The sequence below is a fragment of the Aphelocoma coerulescens genome, unplaced genomic scaffold, assembly GCF_041296385.1.
Source record: "Aphelocoma coerulescens isolate FSJ_1873_10779 unplaced genomic scaffold, UR_Acoe_1.0 HiC_scaffold_140, whole genome shotgun sequence".
Taxonomy (NCBI): Eukaryota; Metazoa; Chordata; class Aves; order Passeriformes; family Corvidae; genus Aphelocoma; species Aphelocoma coerulescens.
This window is the reverse complement of record NW_027183492.1, coordinates 239,952-253,855: the sequence shown is the minus strand read 5'-3', so window position 1 is coordinate 253,855 and position 13,904 is coordinate 239,952. Positions and strand designations below refer to the sequence as shown.

At 69.3% G+C, this 13,904-nt stretch overlaps 2 protein-coding genes across 2 annotated transcripts; both read left to right on the top strand.

Moving 5' to 3' along the window:
* The first annotated feature begins 387 nt into the window (after window positions 1–387).
* On the top strand, window positions 388–10,866 carry VARS1 (valyl-tRNA synthetase 1). Its single transcript, XM_068998604.1, is given in 31 exon segments — window positions 388–513; window positions 725–872; window positions 954–1,115; window positions 1,207–1,300; window positions 1,613–1,713; window positions 1,894–2,018; window positions 2,157–2,321; window positions 2,992–3,073; window positions 3,158–3,277; window positions 3,488–3,596; window positions 3,807–3,907; window positions 4,068–4,158; window positions 4,746–4,870; window positions 5,182–5,285; window positions 5,503–5,661; window positions 5,743–5,833; window positions 6,084–6,189; window positions 6,534–6,604; window positions 6,683–6,808; window positions 7,089–7,193; window positions 7,288–7,356; window positions 7,677–7,755; window positions 7,868–7,995; window positions 8,513–8,677; window positions 9,013–9,124; window positions 9,422–9,540; window positions 9,542–9,592; window positions 9,699–9,810; window positions 10,136–10,311; window positions 10,417–10,566; window positions 10,750–10,866. Coding segments are annotated over 31 exon segments (3,456 nt in total). The 5' UTR covers window positions 388–472; the 3' UTR covers window positions 10,819–10,866.
* Window positions 10,867–11,167: 301 nt separating this feature from the next.
* On the top strand, window positions 11,168–13,861 carry DDAH2 (DDAH family member 2, ADMA-independent). The gene is made up of 7 exons (XM_068998631.1): window positions 11,168–11,190; window positions 11,623–12,094; window positions 12,312–12,411; window positions 12,504–12,577; window positions 12,673–12,792; window positions 13,212–13,358; window positions 13,555–13,861. The coding sequence occupies exons 2-7, from the start codon at window positions 11,798–11,800 to the stop codon at window positions 13,681–13,683; spliced, it is 867 nt and encodes a 288-aa protein (XP_068854732.1). The 5' UTR covers window positions 11,168–11,190; window positions 11,623–11,797; the 3' UTR covers window positions 13,684–13,861.
* The last annotated feature ends 43 nt before the right edge of the window (window positions 13,862–13,904 follow it).

Here is a 13,904-nt window from a genome sequence, read left to right as displayed (position 1 = left end):
CCTGGCCACGGCCGCGGCCATCGCGCTGGGGGGGCCCCCCGAGGTGAGAGGGGGGGTGACACAGGGGGGGTACAGAGGGGATGGGGAGGAGGGACAGGGGGAGACATTGGCCTGGAGGGGCCCCGATGTGAGGGGGGGGCCTGGGGATGACACATGGGGGGTACAGACGGGATGGGGAGGGGGCACAGGCAGGATTTGGGGGTGGGGACAGGGGGAGACATTGGCCTGGAGGGGCCCCGAGGTGAGGGGGGGGCCTGGGGGTTTTTGAGGGGTGACAAATGGGGGTGGGGAGGCTGCGGGTGGGATATGAGGTGATATGGGGGGTTGTAGGGGGTTCGGGGGTCCCTGACCCCCCCGTGCCCCCCCCAGGCCCGCGCCCGGGGGCTGCAGGAGCTGCGCCGGGGGCTGGGGGCTCTCGAGGCCCACCTGAGCGGCCGCTCCTTCCTGGTGGGGGACGGCGTCACCCTGGCTGATGTCACCGTGGCCTGCGCCCTGCTGGCCCCGTTCACACAGGTGAGACCCCCCCGAATCCTCCCAGGACCCCCAGGAATTCCCCCCCTCCGCCATCCCCCATCATCCCTGATCCCCCCGACCCCCTGTGCCATTCCCCGACCCTCCCGTGTCCCTTTTGTCCCCATGACCCCTCTGAGCTCCTTTCCCCTGATGTCCCTGTGGCCCCCCCCATGTCCCTGTGCCCCCCCGATGTCCGTCTGTGCCCCCGCAGGTGCTGGATGCCCCCTCCCGTGCCCCGTTCCCGGCGGTCACTCGCTGGTTCCTGGGCTGTGTCCGGCTTCCCGAGTTCCGGGCAGAGCTGGGGGACGTGCGGCTCTGCGGAGGGGAGGGCCCCACGCCCGCCCCCCCCGGGACCCCCGGTGAGTGTGGGGAGGGGGGCCACGGCGGGTGGGGATTTGGAGGGGGACAAAGAGTGATCCCCCCACTCTCGCTGTCCCCAGAGGAGCAACCCCAGGGGGTCCCCAGGGGTCCTGGTCCGGGGGGGCCGGGCCAGGCCGAGACCCCCCCCCGCCAAGAGCGCGGCGCAGCTGAAGAAGGAGGCGAAGAAACGGGAGAAACTGGAGAAATTCCAGCAGAAACAGGAGAAAAACCGGGAGCTGCAGGTGAGGGGGGGCTAGGGTGGGTCCCTGGGGGTCTCTGGGGAGGTGCCTGGAGGTCTCTGAGGGTCCCTGACCCCTCCCCGTGCCCCCCCAGGCCCAAGCTCAGGCCAAGGCCAAGCCCAGCCGGGCCCGGCGGGAGCTGCAGGGGCTGCGCTATGAGACCCCCACCCCCCCCGGCTGCAAGAAGGGTATGGGGGGCTTTGGGAGGTCGGGGGAGCTCCAGTGGCATTTGGGGGTGTTTGGGGGCTCTGGGGGGGGCTCAGAGGGGGTTGTGAGGGTGTCTGTGGGGGCTACGGGGGGTATTGGGAGAGTTTGGGGGGGCTTTAGGTGGGTCTGGGGGGGGCTTTGGGGTGCAGAGGGGGCTCAGGGGGGTTCTCAGGGTCTGGGGGGGGTCAGGGGGGTCTGGGGGAGGACATGGAGGGCTGGGGGGGGCTGGGGGCTCAGGGGGGTCTGGGGGTGGGGTCTGAGCCCCATTTAACCCCCCTGGGACCCCTCCCCAGATGTGGGGGGGCCCCTCCCCGAGAGCTACAGCCCTGCCTACGTGGAGGCGGCCTGGTACAGCTGGTGGGAGAAGGAGGGGTTCTTCCGGCCGGAGTGTGGGGTGAGTGGGGGTCCGGGGGGGGCCTGGGGGGTCTGGGTACAGCTGCTGGGAGAAGGAGGGGCTCTTCTGCCTCGAATTTGGGGTTTGGGGGGGTCCTGGGGGAGTCTGAAGGGATTTGGGGAGCAGTTGGGGGGTCCTTGGGGGTCCCCGAGCCCCCCTGACTCCCCCATGCCCCCCCAGCGCTCCCTGGACACCCCCAACCCCCGGGGGGTGTTCGTGATGTGCCTCCCCCCCCCCAACGTGACGGGGACGCTGCACCTGGGCCATGCCCTGACCGTGGCCATCCAGGATACGCTGACCCGCTGGTGAGTGACCACTGACCCACTGGTGAGTGACCACTGACTGGTAGCGACCGCCGGGCACACACAGGAGCGACTACCAGTGACCACTGGGGATCCGGGGAGTGTCCCCAGCGTCCCCAGCGTCCCCAATGTCCCTGACAGGCACCGGATGCGGGGACTGACCACGCTGTGGGCGCCGGGCTGTGACCACGCCGGCATCGCCACCCAGGTGGTCGTGGAGCGGCGCCTGCTGCGCTCCCGAGGGGTCACTCGGCACCAGCTCGGCCGCGACGCCTTCCTGGGGGAGGTGTGGCGCTGGAAGGAGGAGTGAGTGACCACTGACCGCTGAGCGGCTGCGCGGTGACTACCCACGGCGCCCCAGAGTGACCCCTGGCACTGTGGAGTGACCTGAAAGAGACCCCAGAGTGACCCATGGCACCCCAAAGTGACCCCAAAGTGACCCCCAGCACTCCAGAGTGACCCCAGAGAGACCCAGAGAACCCGAGAGACCCCAAAGTGACCCATGGCACCCCTAAATGACCCCAAAGTGACCCCAAAGTGACCCCCAGCACTCCAGAGTGACCCCAGAGAGACCCAGAGAACCCGAGAGACCCCAAAGTGACCCATGACACCCCTAAATGACCCCAAAGTGACCCCAAAGTGACCCCCAGCACTCCAAAGTGACCCCAGAGAGACCCACAGAACCCGAGCAACCCCAGAGTGACCCATGGCACCCCTAAATGACCCCAAAGTGACCCCAAAGTGACCCCCAGCACTCCAGAGTGACCCCAGAGAGACCCACAGAACCCAAGCAACCCCGAAGTGACTCATGGTGCCCCAAAGTGACCCACAGCATCCCAGAGTGACCCCAAAATCACCCGTGGTGTCCCAAGGTGACCCCACAGTGGCCCCAAAGTGACCTAGCCCCTCCTGAACCCCTCCCCAGCCCCCTCCCCACCCCAAAGCCCCCCGGCCCCACAGGCTCTCCCTCCCCCAGGAAGGGCGACCGCATTTACCAGCAGCTGCGGCGCCTCGGAGCCTCCATGGACTGGGAGCGCGCCTGTTTCACCATGGACCCCGTGAGTGGGGGGCTCCAGGGGGGGTTCTGGGGGTCCCCAAGCACCCCCTGACCCCCCCCCGCCCCGAACCCGCTGACCCCACAGAAAATGAGCCGGGCGGTGACCGAGGCCTTCGTGAGGCTGCACGAGCAGGGCCTGATCTACCGGAGCCGCCGCATCGTGCACTGGAGCTGCACCCTGCGCTCGGCCATCTCCGACATCGAGGTACCCAAAACCCCGCAAAACACCCCAAAAACTTGTCCCGGGACCCTCAAAACCCCCTGCGACACCCCTGGGGCAGGGAGAAACTCAGGGATCCCCAGGACTGGGCTTCCCTTCCTGCACCCAGGAGGTTTTGGGGGCGGTCTGGGGGGTTTTGGGGTGCAGGGGGTGTTTTTGGGGGTCTCACCGGGGTCTGTTCTCCCCCCCCCCCAGGTGGAGAAGCGGGAGCTGGGGGGCCGCACCCTCCTGCGGGTGCCGGGCTATGAGGAGCCAGTGGAGTTCGGGGTCCTGGTGGCCTTCGCATACCCCCTGGAGGGGGCCGGTAAATGAGGGGGGGTCTGGGGTGTTCATGGGGGTCTCTGGGGGTCTGAGGGGTCTCTGGGGGGGTGTTTGGGGATTCTCTGAGGGGTCTCTCAGTCTCTATGGGGTCTGTTGGGGTTTTTTGGGGGTTTGGGGGTTCTGGGAGTCTCTCTGGGGTCTCTCTGTCCCTGAGGGGTCCATGGGGTGACCCTCTGCCCCATTTTCCCCCCAGGGGAGGGGGAGGATGCCGAGGTCGTGGTGGCCACGACGCGTCTGGAGACGATGCTGGGGGACGAGGCCGTGGCCGTGCACCCCGAGGACCCCCGGTACCAGGTGGGGGCGGGGCTGGGGTCACCTGGGGGGGCGGGGCTTCACCCCAAGCACGCCCTCTCCCCAGTACCTGCTGAGGGGCGGGGCCTGCCCAGGTGTGGGTGTGCTCCAAGGTGGGCATGGCCAGGCCCAGGTGTGTCCCTGATGGCCCCGCCCTCCCCAGCACCTGCGGGGCCGCCATGTCCTGCACCCGTTCACGGGGCGGCGCCTGCCCGTGCTGCACGACGCCTTCGTGGACCCCCAGTTCGGCACCGGTGAGGGGCGGGGCCGGGGCGGGGCTTAAAGGGGTGTGGCTTTTCTGGGTGGGGTGTGGCTTAGATGGGTGTGGCTTAGATGGATGTGGCTGTTGGGGTGTGGCTTAGAGGGGTATGGTTTAGATCGGTGTGGCTGCTTTGGGGTGTGGCTTAGATGGGTGTGGCTTCTTTGGGGTATGGTTTAGATCGGTGTGGCTGCTTTGGGGTGTGGCTTAGATGGGTGTGATTGCTTTGGGGTGTGGTTTAGAGGGGTGTGGCTTAGATGGGTGTGGCTGCTTTGGGGTGTGGCTTAGATGAGTGTGCCAGTTTGGGGTGTGGCTTAGAGGGGTGTGGCTGCTTTGGGGTGTGGCTTAGAGGGGTGTGGCAGTTTGGGGTGTGGTTATTTAGGGGTGTGTCCCTTAATAGGTGTGTCTGCTCAGGGGTGTGGCCTGGGTGGGTGTGGTCTCAAGGAATGTGGCCTAAAGCGGTGTGGTTTAGGGGGTGGTGGCTGGGCATGGCTGTGGTCAGCGTGGGCGTGGCCAGGCCTGGGCGTGGTCAGGGTGGGCCTGGTCGGTTTGGGGCGTGTCCCGAGCCGGCCCCGCCCCCAGGCGCTGTTAAGATCACCCCCGCCCACGACGCCACGGACTTCGAGGTGGGGCAGCGGCATGGGCTGGGCGGGGCCACGGTCATCGGCGAGGACGGCACCATGGTCAACGTCCCCGCGCCCTTCCAGGTGTGGCTGGGGGGTCGTGGGGCCGGGACCCCCTGTGGGGTCGGAGGGACCTGTGGGAGGGGAGAAATGGGAGGGATTTGAGGGGTTTGGGTGCTATTTGGGTTATTTTAGGGGGTCTTGGGGCATTTGGGTGATTTTGGGGGTTTGGGTAATTTTGGGGGTACTGGGGTTGTTTGGGTGGGGATTCTGGGGGGCTGTGGTCAGTCCAGGGGGGCTGTGGTCAGTCTAGGGGGCTGTGGTCAGTCCGGCGGGGCTCAGGGGGGCCGTGGTCACTCGGAGGGCGCTCAGGACCGTATCCCTCCCATCCCCAGGGGATGCCGCGGTTCAAGGCCCGCTCGGCGCTGCTGGAGACCCTCAAGGAGCGGGGGCTGTTCCGGGGGGTCAGCGAGAACCCCATGGTGGTGCCCATCTGCAGGTGGGGGCCGAGGGTCACTCTGGGGTGGCAGGAGATGACAATGGGTGACACAGGTGACACAGGCGACGCTGTCCCCCTGCCGCGGCCGCTCCAAGGACGTGCTGGAGCCGCGGGCCGTCCCTAATGGGGTCAGTGGGTGACAGTGTGTGACAATAGGTGACAATGGGTGACACGGGTGACACCAGGTGACACAGGTGACGCTGTCCCCCTGCCGCAGCCGCTCCAAGGACGTGCTGGAGCCTCGGGCTGTCCCGCAGTGGTTCGTGCGCTGCCAGGGCCTGGCCGGGGCCGCGGCGGCCGCCGTGCGCAGGGGGGACCTGCGGCTGCACCCGGCCAGCCACGCCCGCACCTGGTTCAGCTGGATGGACAACATCAGGTGAGACCCCACGGACCCTGCCCTGCCCCACAGCCCTGCCCCACAGCCACACCCTCACCTGCCCCATTTCTTCCCCCCCAGGGACTGGTGCATCTCCCGGCAGCTCTGGTGGGGCCACCGCATCCCCGCCTACTTCGTCACCATAAACGACCCCCGAGTGCCCCCTGGCCAGGTGGGGGGGTCCTGTGGGGCTGGGGGGGCTGCTGGGGGGTGCTATGGGGCTGGGGGGTGATGTCGTGGGGCTGGGGGTGAGCGCTGGAGAGTCTCTGGGGGTCTCTGGGTCGCATTTGGGGGTCACATTTGGGTCATTCTGAGGGGTCCTAGGATGAGGACAGCTGGTTCTGGGTCGGGGGGTCTCTGGGTGCTTTGGGGTGGCATTTGGGGGTCTCTGTGTGACATTTGGGTTTTTTTGGGGGTCCCAGGATGAGGACGATCGGTTCTGGGTCAGCGGCCACTCCGAGGACGAGGCTCGGGCCAAAGCGGCCGCAGCCTTTGGGGTCTCCCCGGAACTGGTCAGCCTGAGGCAAGGTGGGACTGGTGGGGAAGTTGGGGGGCACTGGGGGGAACTTGGGGGGCACTGGGAGGGACTAGGGAGGGACTGGGGGGAGTGGGGGCACTGGGAGGAGTGAGGGGGAGCTGGGGGGAGAAAGAGGGGGTCCCTGGTGGTCACTGGCCATCACTGCTGTCCCTGGTGGTCACTGGCAGTCACTGGTGGTCACTGCTGTCCCTGGTGGTCATTGGCGGTCACTGCTGTCCCTGGTGGTCACTGGCGGTCACTGGTGGTCACTGCTGTCCCTGGTGGTCCCTGGTGGTCACTGGCCATCACTGCTGGTGCCCGGTGGTCACTGGTGGTCACTGCTGTCCCTGGTCAGACGAGGACGTCCTGGACACCTGGTTCTCCTCTGGCCTCTTCCCCTTCTCCATCTTCGGGTGGCCTGAGCCGGTGAGGGGGAGCTCGGGGGGCTCTGGGGAGTCGTGGGGGGATTTGGGGGTCCCGGTCTCATTTCTGGGGTCCCCTCAGACCCCCGACCTGGAGCGGTTCTACCCGGGGTCGCTGCTGGAGACCGGACACGACATCCTCTTCTTCTGGGTGGCCAGGATGGTGATGCTGGGGCTGGCGCTGACCGGGCGGCTGCCCTTCCGCGAGGTGGGCCCCAAAACACCCCAAAATAACCCCAAAACACCCCAAAATAACCCCAAATTTCTCCTGGGACTCCCCCAGGTGTGTCCCCATCCTGTCCCGCAGGTGTTCTTGTCCCCCCCACCTGTGTCACCTGTCCCCACCTGACCCTGTCCCCTCCTGTCCCCGGGTGTCACCTGTTCCTGTCCCCCCCCATCCCCCAGTGTACCTCCATGCCCCAGGTGTGTCCCTGTCCCCCACAGGAGCGTCACCTGTCCCCAGGTGTCACCTGTCCCCTCCCCCCCAGGTGTACCTCCACGCCATTGTCCGCGACGCCCACGGGCGCAAGATGAGCAAATCCCTGGGGAACGTCATCGACCCCCTGGATGTCATCGCGGGGGTGTCGCTGCAGGTGGGACCCCAGAACCCCCTGACCCCCCCCCCAAAAAACCCCCCAAGCCCCCCAGGGGTCCGAGGGTCCCCGGTAACCCCCCCTGTGCCCCCAGGAGCTGCACCAGCAGCTGGAGAGCAGCAACCTGGACCCTGCGGAGCTGGAGCGTGCCCGGGAGGGGCAGGTGGGGCTCTGGGGGGAATTTGGGGGGTCTGGGGGGATTTGGGGGTGACTTGGGAGGGTCCTGGGGGGATCTTGGGGGATTTGGGGGGATTTGGAGGAGATCTGGGGGAGCCTGGAGGGGGCTGGGGGTGGTTTGGGGTGCCTGGAGGGTCCTGTGGAGGGATCCAGGGGGTTCCAAGGGACAGTGACGGACACTGGGGGGAGCTTGGGAGGGTCTGGGGGCTGCTGTGGGGGGAGGGGGGCTGTGGGGGGTCCCGGGAGTATTTTGGGAGGTCTTTATCCCCTCCCGGAGTGACCCCCTCCCCCCCTCCTGCCCCCCAGAAACGGGACTTCCCCGAGGGAATCCCCGAGTGCGGCACGGACGCGCTTCGCTTCGCTCTCTGCGCCTACACGGCCCAGGGTACCTGAAACCACCCCAAAACCACCCCAAAACAGCCCCCTCTGTGCCTACAGGGCCCAGAGTACCCCAAAATCACCCCAAAACACCCCCTGACCTCCCCGTGTTCCCCCAGGCCGGGACATCAACCTGGACGTGGGGCGGGTTTTGGGGTACCGGCACTTCTGTAACAAGGTCTGGAACGGGGCCCGCTTCGTGCTGCGGGCGCTGGGAGAGGGGTACCGGCCCCCCCCCGCCCCACAGGTACCCCCGGAGACCCCCCCAAACCCCTCCTGACCCCCCCCCAGCCCCGTGGGAGCCCCCAGTCCTCACCTGGGGGGAGGGGACCTCGATGATGGGGCTGAGACCCTCCCCCCCCATGGGGTTTGCTGACCCTTGGGACACCCCCGTGTCCCCCTGACCCTCATGTCCCCAATGTTCCCATGTCCCCCTGACCCCCCGATGTCCCCGATGTCCCCCCAATGTCCCCAATGTTCCCATGACCCCCTGACCCCCCGATGTCCCCCCGATGTTCCCGATGTCCCCCTGATCCCCCTGACCCCCCTGACCCCGATGTCCCCCCAATGTTCCCAATGTCCCCCTGATCCCCCTGACCCCCCTGACCCCGATGTCCCCCCAATGTTCCCAATGTCCCCCGATCCCCCTGACCCCCTGTATCCCTGATGCCCCCCCAATGTCCCCCCGATGTCCCCCCGTGTCCCCGATGTCCCCCCGATGTCCCCGACGTCCCCGTGTCCCTGACGGCTGTCCCTGTCCCCAGGAGGGCTCCGGGGGTCCCCAGGGGGCTCTGGCCGAGCGCTGGGTGCGGAGCCGCCTCAGCCGGGCCGTGCAGGGCTGCGGGGCCGCCCTGGGGGGCTTCGACTTCCCGGGGGCCACCACGGCCGTGCACGGCTTCTGGGTGTACGAGCTGTGCGACGTCTACCTGGTACGGGGGGTCCTGGGGGGTCCTGGGGGGTGCTGGGGGGTGCTGGGGGCTGGGGGGTACAGGGGGCTGTGGGAGCATGGCTGGGCTGCAGACAGGGGGGGCTCGGGGGGATTTGGGGTGGTCATGGAGGGTCCCTGTGGAACGCTGGGGGTCCCTGTGGGTTATTTGGGTTATCTGTGGGTTATTTGGGGTCTCTGGGGGTCTCTGGGGGATCCTTGGGGGTTATTTGGGGTCCAGGGAGGTCTCTGGGGGTTATTTGGGGTCCGAGGGGGTCTCTGGGGTTATCTGGGGGTCTCTGGGGGTCCCGACCCCCCCTGACCCCTTTTCCCCCCCAGGAGTGTGTGAAGCCAGTGCTGGCCCGAGCAGCCCCCGCCCAGCCCGGGGGGGTCCCAGGGGGTCCGGAGGGGGAGGGGCACGACGGGGACGGCGATGAGGACGAGGAGAGAGGTGAGGGGGGGAAGGGAGAGCCGCGGTCACCACCCGGGCTGGGGGGGCCCGGGGGGGTTCTGGGGGGCCCTGGGTGGTTTCAGGGGGTGCTGGTGACGATGGTGACAATGATGATGTGCCCCAGGTGACGGGGGGGCCGGGAGGGACCCCCTGCCTGGCCAGGGCGGTGTCGGTGTCGGTTCTGGGGGGGTTTGGGGGGGAACCCGGGGGATTTGGGGAGGTTTGGGGGGGTCCTGGGAGGTTCTGGGGGTGCCGATGACGATGGCGATGATGGTGACGACGGTGACACTGTCCCAGGTGACGTGGAGGCCGTCAGGGACACGCTGCTGACCTGCCTGGACGCGGGGCTGCGGCTCCTCGCCCCCTTCATGCCCTTCCTGGCCGAGGAGCTCTGGCAGCGGCTGCCCCCCCGCGCCCCCCCCCGCGCCCCCCAGCATCTGCCTGGCCCCCTTCCCCGAGCCCGAGCAGGTGGGGGGGGCCGGGGGCGTCTGAGGGGGGATTTGGGGTCCCGGGGGTAATTTGAGGGTTCCGGGGGGGGGTCTCTGGCCCTGACCCCCCTATTTCCTCCCCGCAGTTCTGCTGGCAGGATGAGGAGGCCGAGGCCACCATGGAGTTCGTCCTGGGAATCGTCCGGGCGCTGCGGAGCCTGCGGGCAGCGCACGGGCTGACCCGCCAGAGACCCCCCTGTACGGCCCGGGGGGGCCGAAATGGCGTTTGGGGGGTCCTGGGGGGGCTCGAAGGGGGTTTGGGGGGTACTTGGGATGGTTAAAGGGGGTCTGGGGGTAGATTTGGGGGGTTCTAATTGAGGCGGGGGGCTCGTGGGGGGGTCCCGGGCAATCCAGGCAATGTTTGGGGTCACTGAGGGGGGGCTGGGCAGTGGGCGGGGGGGTTCCAGGTGGCTTTGAGGCCCCTCCAGCCCCCCCAAAGCCCCCGGAGTGGGGCAGGGGGGGCAGTGGGGGTCTCTGGGGGGTCCCTGGGCTTCCACCCCCCTGACCCTCCCCGTCCCCCCAGGTTTCCTGCAGTGCCCCGACCCTGCCTGGGGGTCCCGGGCCCGGCGCTGCCGGGGGCTCCTGCGGACGCTGGGGGGGGTCGGGGCGGTGCGGCTGCTGGGGGGAGGCGAGGGGCCCCCCCAGGGCTGCGCCGTGGCCGTGGCCTCCGACCGCTGCACCGTCCACCTGCTGCTCAAGGTGGGTGCCCCGTGACGTCATCACACTACCCATGACGTCATCATCGCAATGGCATCATCACCCCCCCGCACTGACGCCGTTTTGGGGGGGTTTTGCCCATTTTAGGGCGTCGTGGACCCCCCCAAGGAGCTGTCCCGGCTGGGGGGGCGGCGGGAGGAGCTGGAGAAGGCCCTGGAGCGGCTGCGGGAGCGGCGGGGGGGCCCCGGGTACGCCCAGAAGGTGCCCCCCCATGTGCAGGAGGCCGACGCGGCCAAGGTGAGCGGGGGGGCTTGGGGGGGCTCAGATGAGCATCGAGGGCTGGGGGAGGCCTTGGAGGGGCTCTAGAGGGGCTTGGAGGGGGGTTGGGGGATCCTGGGGCTCTCAGGAGGTGCTGGGGGGCTTGGTGGGCTCGGGGGGGGTCCCATGTGGGGTCCCAGCCCACGTGTGTCCCTCCCACAGCTGACCCAGCTGGAGTCGGAGCTGCGGAACGTTCTGGAAGCCGAGGAGCTGATGAGGAGAATGCTGTGACACTCCCCTCCCCCAGCCAGGACCCCCTCAGGACCCCTCCCCGCCCCCCTCGGCCCCCCCGAGCCCCCTCCCCAATAAAGGCGTTCATGGACCGGCCCGTGCTGGCGTCACTGGGGGACCCCCGCGGGGGCGTGGCCAGGCAAAGCCCCGCCCCGGGGCGTGGCCACTTTAATGAGGGCCATGGTCACTTTAATGAGGGGCATGGCCACTTTAATGAGGGGCGTGGCCACTTAATGAGGGGCGTGGTCACTTTAATTAGGGGCCTGGTCACTTTAATGAGGGGCGTGGCCTCTGCTGGCCCCGCCCCCCGCCCCGCGCGGACAATGAGGGTGGGCGTGGCCGCGGGGTATTCTGGGATCGGGGCGGCCGCGGGTAAGGGGGGTCCGGGGGGGTCCGGGAGGGGGTCCGGGGGTCCCGGGGGGTCCCGGGGGCGTCGGGAGGTCCTGGGGGGGCGGGGCTCGGGGGCAGCAGCGGGGGGGGGCTCGAGGAGGGGCCCAGGGGTCTTTGGGAGCCCGTGTTCCTGGGTTGGGGTCCCGGGGGGGGCTTTGGGGGGTCCCCGAGGCGACTTTGGGGGACTCTGGGGGTCCCTGTGGAGTCTCGGTGGTCCGGGGGGGCTCTGGGGTGGGGTGGGGGTCGCGAGGGTGGTCCCTGGGGGTTCCGGGGGGCTCGGGGGGCGTTGAGGGGCTCGGGACGCCCCCGGCTGCTCTTTGGGGTGTTGGTGGGGCTCGGGGGGGGGCGGGCGTTTCCCCCGTTAATTAGCGCTAATGAGCCCCCGTTAATCAGCGGCACTGCCCCCCCCCGCAGCTCCGGCAGCACCGAGGCCGAAGGCTCCGCCCGCCCCCTCCCCCTCCTCCTCCTCCTCCCCCGGGCGGGGGTCCCGGTGAGACCCCCCCAAACTCCCTCTGACCCCCAAACTCCCCCTGACCCCGACCCCAAACCAGCCCCGCCCGTGCGGGGGTCCCGTCCGGGGGGGGGTCCCATGGCTGAGCCCTTCGGACACTTCACCCACGCCCTGATCCGGGCGCTGCCCCCCCCGGGGGACCCCTGGGAGGAGGCGCTGGGGGTCGCGGCGCCCCCGGGGCCCCCCCCGGACCCGGCCAAGGCGCGGCGGCAGTGGGGGGTCCTGGGGGGGGTCCTGCGGCAGCGCCTGGGGCTGCAGGTCCTGGAGCTGCCCCCGGCCCGGGGGGGGCTCCGGCCGCTGCTGCTCGAGGAGCTCGTGGTGGTTCAGGGGGGGACGGCGCTGCTGACCCGGCCGGGGCCCCCCCGCCGCGAGGAGGTACCGTGGGGGGGCACACGGGGTTTGGGGGGGGCTCTCAGGGGGCTGCGACCCCCGGGGGGGAGGGGGCCGAGGAGCTGTGGGACCCCCAGGATGGCGGGGGCGGGAATGGGGGTCCTTTTGGGGTGGGGGCTGGGCCGGGGGGGATCTGTGGGTGCAGGGGGGGGGTCGTGGCTGATGTCCCCTCCCCCCCCCGTGACCCCCCCTGTCCCCCCAGCTCGGGGGGCTCCGGGAGGTGCTGGAGCAGCTCCAGCTCCGGGTGCTGTCGGTGACGGACGAGGGGGCAGCGCTGGACGGGGGGGATGTTCTGTTCACCGGTGAGTTTGGGGGACCCCCGACCCCCCCAGGACACCCCCGGGACCCTCTGGGATCCCCCAGGGTCCCAACCGCCCCCTGCTCCCCCCCCCAGGCCGGGAATTCTTCGTGGGAATCTCTCCCTGGACCAACCTGCGCGGGGCCGAGGCCGTGGCCGATGCCTTCAGGGTGAGACCCCCAGGAGGTTTTGGGGATTTATGGGGTGGTCCCAGAGTTTCTGGGGTTTCCAGGGGGTCCTGACCCCCCCCGTGTCCCCCCTGCAGGACTTCACGGTGTCCACGGTGCCGGTGGGGGGCGGGGGGCGGCTGAAGGGGTTCTGCAGCATGGCCGCCCCCCAAACCATCGCCCACGGCAGCAGCGACGGCGCCCGCAGGGCCATCAAGGTGGGGGGCAACGGGGAGGGGGGGACGCTGTGGTTTTGGGGATAAAAATCCCAGTTTGGGGGGGGAACCCAGTTTGGGGGAGGGCACGAGTTGGGGGCTCAGGGCTTGGTGGTCAGCGGGTCAGTTTGAGGGGTGTGGGGGGCCAAGGGGCCAGAGGGGAACACAGGGGGGGTCAGGGGGTGGGGTTTGGGAGGTCGGGGGGGTCAGTTCTGGGGGTCAGTTTGGGGTGGTCAGAGGGTCAGTTTTGGAGTGGTTTTGGGGGATCTGAGGATCAGTTCTCAGGGTCAGTTTTGGAGTGGTTTTGGGGGATCTGAGGGTCAGTTCTCGGGGTCAGTTTTGGGGTGGTTTTGGGGGATCTGAGGGCCAGGTCTCAGGGTCAGTTTTTGGGTGGTCAGAGGGTCACTCGTGTCCCCCCGCAGGCCATGGAGCAGCTCTCGGACCACCCCTACTCGCGGCTGGCGCTGCCCGATGACCCCGCCGGGAACTGTCTGTTCACGCGGCCGGGGGGGCTCCCGGGGGGGGTCCTGGTGCACCGGGGGCCTGAGGAGTTCCCGCAGAGCCAGAAGGTGAGCGTGGCTGGGGCGTGGCTGGGGCGTGGCCGGGGGCGTGGCTGGGGCGTGGCCAAAAAGGGTGGGGCTGATTGGGGCAGGAGCTTGAGTGGGTGGGGCAGGAAGGGGTGGGGCTCTGGGTGGGGGTGGGGCGATGGGAAGGAGCCATTTTAGGGCGTGGCCATGCCCTGAGGCCCCCCCCGCCCCTCCCCAGGCGTTCCAGAAGGTTCCGGGGGTGTCGCTGGTGCCGCTGGACCTGAGCGAGGCCGCCAAGGCGGGCGGGGCCCTGAGCTCCTGCTGCGTCCTGCTGCGGGCGCGGCCAGCCGGGCGGGGCCGGCCCTGACCACGCCCCCAACCACGCCTGCTGACCACACCCACTGACCACACCCCTGACCACGCCCTGGCCACACCGGTGCCAACCCCGCCCCCATTCCCAGAGATCCCACCTCCCATTTTGGGGGTGGGGCCACACAGACGGCCCCTCCCCCACCCCTTTTTTTAGCCCCGTCCCCCCCCGGCCGCCGCCCCTCCCCCCTCTGCCTTAAGGAGGCGTCCGGGACCAAA